At 37.8% G+C, this 3065-nt stretch overlaps 1 protein-coding gene across 1 annotated transcript in view; it reads left to right on the forward strand.

Moving 5' to 3' along the window:
• dab1b (DAB adaptor protein 1b) overlaps positions 1-3065 on the forward strand; it is an 85591-nt gene that overhangs the window by 58906 nt on the left and 23620 nt on the right. The window contains exons 10-11 of the mRNA XM_036216269.1: positions 635-682; positions 867-975. Of these exons, the coding sequence (XP_036072162.1) occupies positions 635-682; positions 867-975 (157 nt within the window). The remainder of the gene's footprint in view (positions 1-634; positions 683-866; positions 976-3065) is intronic.

Genomic DNA, 3065 nt, shown 5'->3' on the forward strand with positions numbered 1-3065 from the left:
CCGTGTTTTTTTTTTGTAGCACGTGAGTCCTGCGTGTTGTTGTGCTCGCAATTCGTCTGCTTTGTGCACCCCCCCTTCCCATTACATGCATCTTTTTCATCTCACTGTCTCTTCCACTTCCCGCCAACCCGTCCCTGAAGTAGTGTGCATAGAAAAAAAAGAGCAAATTGTCACATCTGCTGAGGCTTTGAGGTGGTTTCGTGGTCTTTGGGAGATTTCATTCAATCGATAAAATATACATACCCTTTGTGTATATTTAAACAGTATATGCTCACAGAGCAAAATCAGCATGTTAAGAAGGCCAGCATCTCATGGGGGTCTTCCCATGATTGGCACATGCAAGAATATCTAATTAGAGTCTGTTTTATATACCCCCCCAATAGTCTTTTCAATTATAGCGAGCCATGAAAGATTCATTTTAGATCCATTATCTAATAATGAAATGAGGGGATACTTGTTTCTTGCCATTCACGAGGCAAACTGCCTTTATGATTAGATTTTGCTCCCCACGCCTACCCGCCCACGCAGCCACCCCACCGCAGATGATACAGGGGGACTGAGGAGACGTGTGGATATCGATGTATCACGGGACTCTCTTGTTTTTTTTCTCTTTCTTTCCCTCCTCGACTCACAGAACATCAACCACTTTGATCTGTTCGGCGACATGTCCACTCCTCCCTCGGTGAGTGCTTAAAACGGAGCCAATCCCGCTTCACGCCGACACAAGTTACCGTCAGGTCATTCGTGGAGTCTTCAATGACTCCACTGGCAGATCGAACCTGGCTGTGCAGCATTGTGACTTTTAGCTGACTTTGATAGTTGGGACATCTGTGTGCTTATTTATTTATTTCTTTATTTTCCTTCAGATGCCCCCATCACCTGCCAACACACTGGACCCGAGCAGGAGCAGCCGCCAGCAGCAGCACACCCCTGCTGAGCTGTACGCGCCCTTCAGCCCCACCTCGGTGCCATCAGGTAGGTAAAACTTCCAGCTGTCCCACAACGCAAAACATTAACACTCTTCAATGTGTGGAGACTGAATGGAGAATTAAACGGGCCGACTTTCTTCACACTTGTTCAAAAAAATGAATGTGAAAGAAATGTAACGCTATGGAACCCTGAACATTCTAAAAGAAAAAAAAGAGATAAATTGTTCCCTCCAATTAACAATTTCATGCATCAAATTAGCATTTTGTGTGCACAAATCAGTAGTGAGAATTTAAGATACTAATATACAAATACTAATTTATTCGCACAAAATACTAAACTGTGCACACAAAATAATAATTTGATGCTATCTTATGTGAACAAAATGCTAATCTCTCCACACAAAGTGCAAATTTGTGCACACAAAATGCTAACTTCTGCACAAAAGTGCTACCTGGTGTGCATAAAATGCTAACTTCTGCACACAAAGCGATAAATTGTCTATAAAATGCCAAATTGTGCACACAAAGGTTGATTTGTGTGAAGCCAAATAATAAATTGTGCGCACAAAAAGCTAAAATGTACACACAAAGTGCTAACTGTGCACAAAATGCTAACTTCCACAAGCAATATACTAAATTGTTCACACAAAATGCTAAATTGATGCTGAAAAACACTAACTTCTGCACACAAATGCTATATTGTGTGTACAAAATGCTAACTTGTGTGAACAAAATACTAGATTGCGCACTCAAAAACTAGAATGGACACAGAAGTGCTAGCTTCTGTGCTTGAAATGCTAACTTCTGCACGCAAAATAATAAATTGTTCACACAAAATTCTAAATTGCAGCCACAAAATACTAACTCCCGCATGGAAAGTGCTAAATTATGCACACAAAATGCTAACTTGAGCATACAAAATGCTAATTTGTCCACATGAAACGCAAACTTGTGCTGGATTTCTGGAAATTGAGTTCGGATAATTTATATATATATTTTAACAAATGGAACCCAGTTTTCAAAATTGTGAGTAAACAATTGAAAAAAAAAACAAATAATGTGAAGGTGTAATTTTTGTTTTTTTAATGCCGTGTCCGGTGTTCTGTTAACAGCTTTAACTTTTTTATGAAAAAAAAAATCTAACATGAACTAATTAATTTTTGAGATTTTAATTTGCTATTTTCTTTGTGTAACTTTTCTAACATGCATTTTGCTTTTGTTTATAACCTGTTGAAAAACGTGTATTTTTAACTTGCAGCTAACAATTTTCTAGGACCGATGTAACTTTTTCATATACTGATAACTTAAACTATTAATTTTTCTGTTGTAAATAATCTGACCTTCTTGTAATTTTCAAAGGTTTTTTTTTCCAAGAATCTCAACTCCGCTTGCAGTTTTACAATCAAAAAGCTGCCAATTGTCAAACATGACATTCTTTCAAATAGAAACTCTAGTGTCTCCACTGGCAGCAACCCACAAGCTTTCTCTAAATGACGTGCCCCACTGAGCCATTAGCAATCCCCCCTATTCTTAACATGAATGGGGTCAGTCACTTAATTATATTCAACCATATATGAGTAGCGGTATGTAAATGTGTTTTTATTCTTACCGTCTTTTATTCTTTTGATATTCACATTTATTTAGTTCTGCTGTATCAAAAAGTAGGTCAAGCTGTGCTGAATTGGAATCCACCTTAAAAGTCATACGCATCCCTCTTACTTATGCAAATTATTTATTTTGTGAGAACACTCCTGCTTTGAATTACATTATTGTTGTGAGTTGTTGTTAGTTGGAGCTGGTGACTCTGCCACTCCCACAAAATCATCCCTGCAGCTTGCAGTAAAAAAAGGAGTTCACTTCCCCTTTAAACTGTTTTTTTTTGTCCTTGTTCATTTGCTCACTACCAAAGTTTCCCCCTAAATTTTGTAGCTTAATTTTTTTTTACCATGTTTAATTATGATAAATGTGAGAACTTTGTGAGCGCTTGGCAGCCTTTGAAACCCAATTGCCACTGATGGGAGACAAAAAACAAGACCATGCATTTATGGGCCCTTAAAGTGTTAGTAATGGCCTGGGACAAATTTAAAATAAGTATCCAGATATATTCCATATGTTCTAATGTATCAAAAATAACAA

The sequence above is a fragment of the Oryzias melastigma genome, linkage group LG17 (assembly GCF_002922805.2).
Source record: "Oryzias melastigma strain HK-1 linkage group LG17, ASM292280v2, whole genome shotgun sequence".
Classification (NCBI taxonomy): Eukaryota; Metazoa; Chordata; class Actinopteri; order Beloniformes; family Adrianichthyidae; genus Oryzias; species Oryzias melastigma.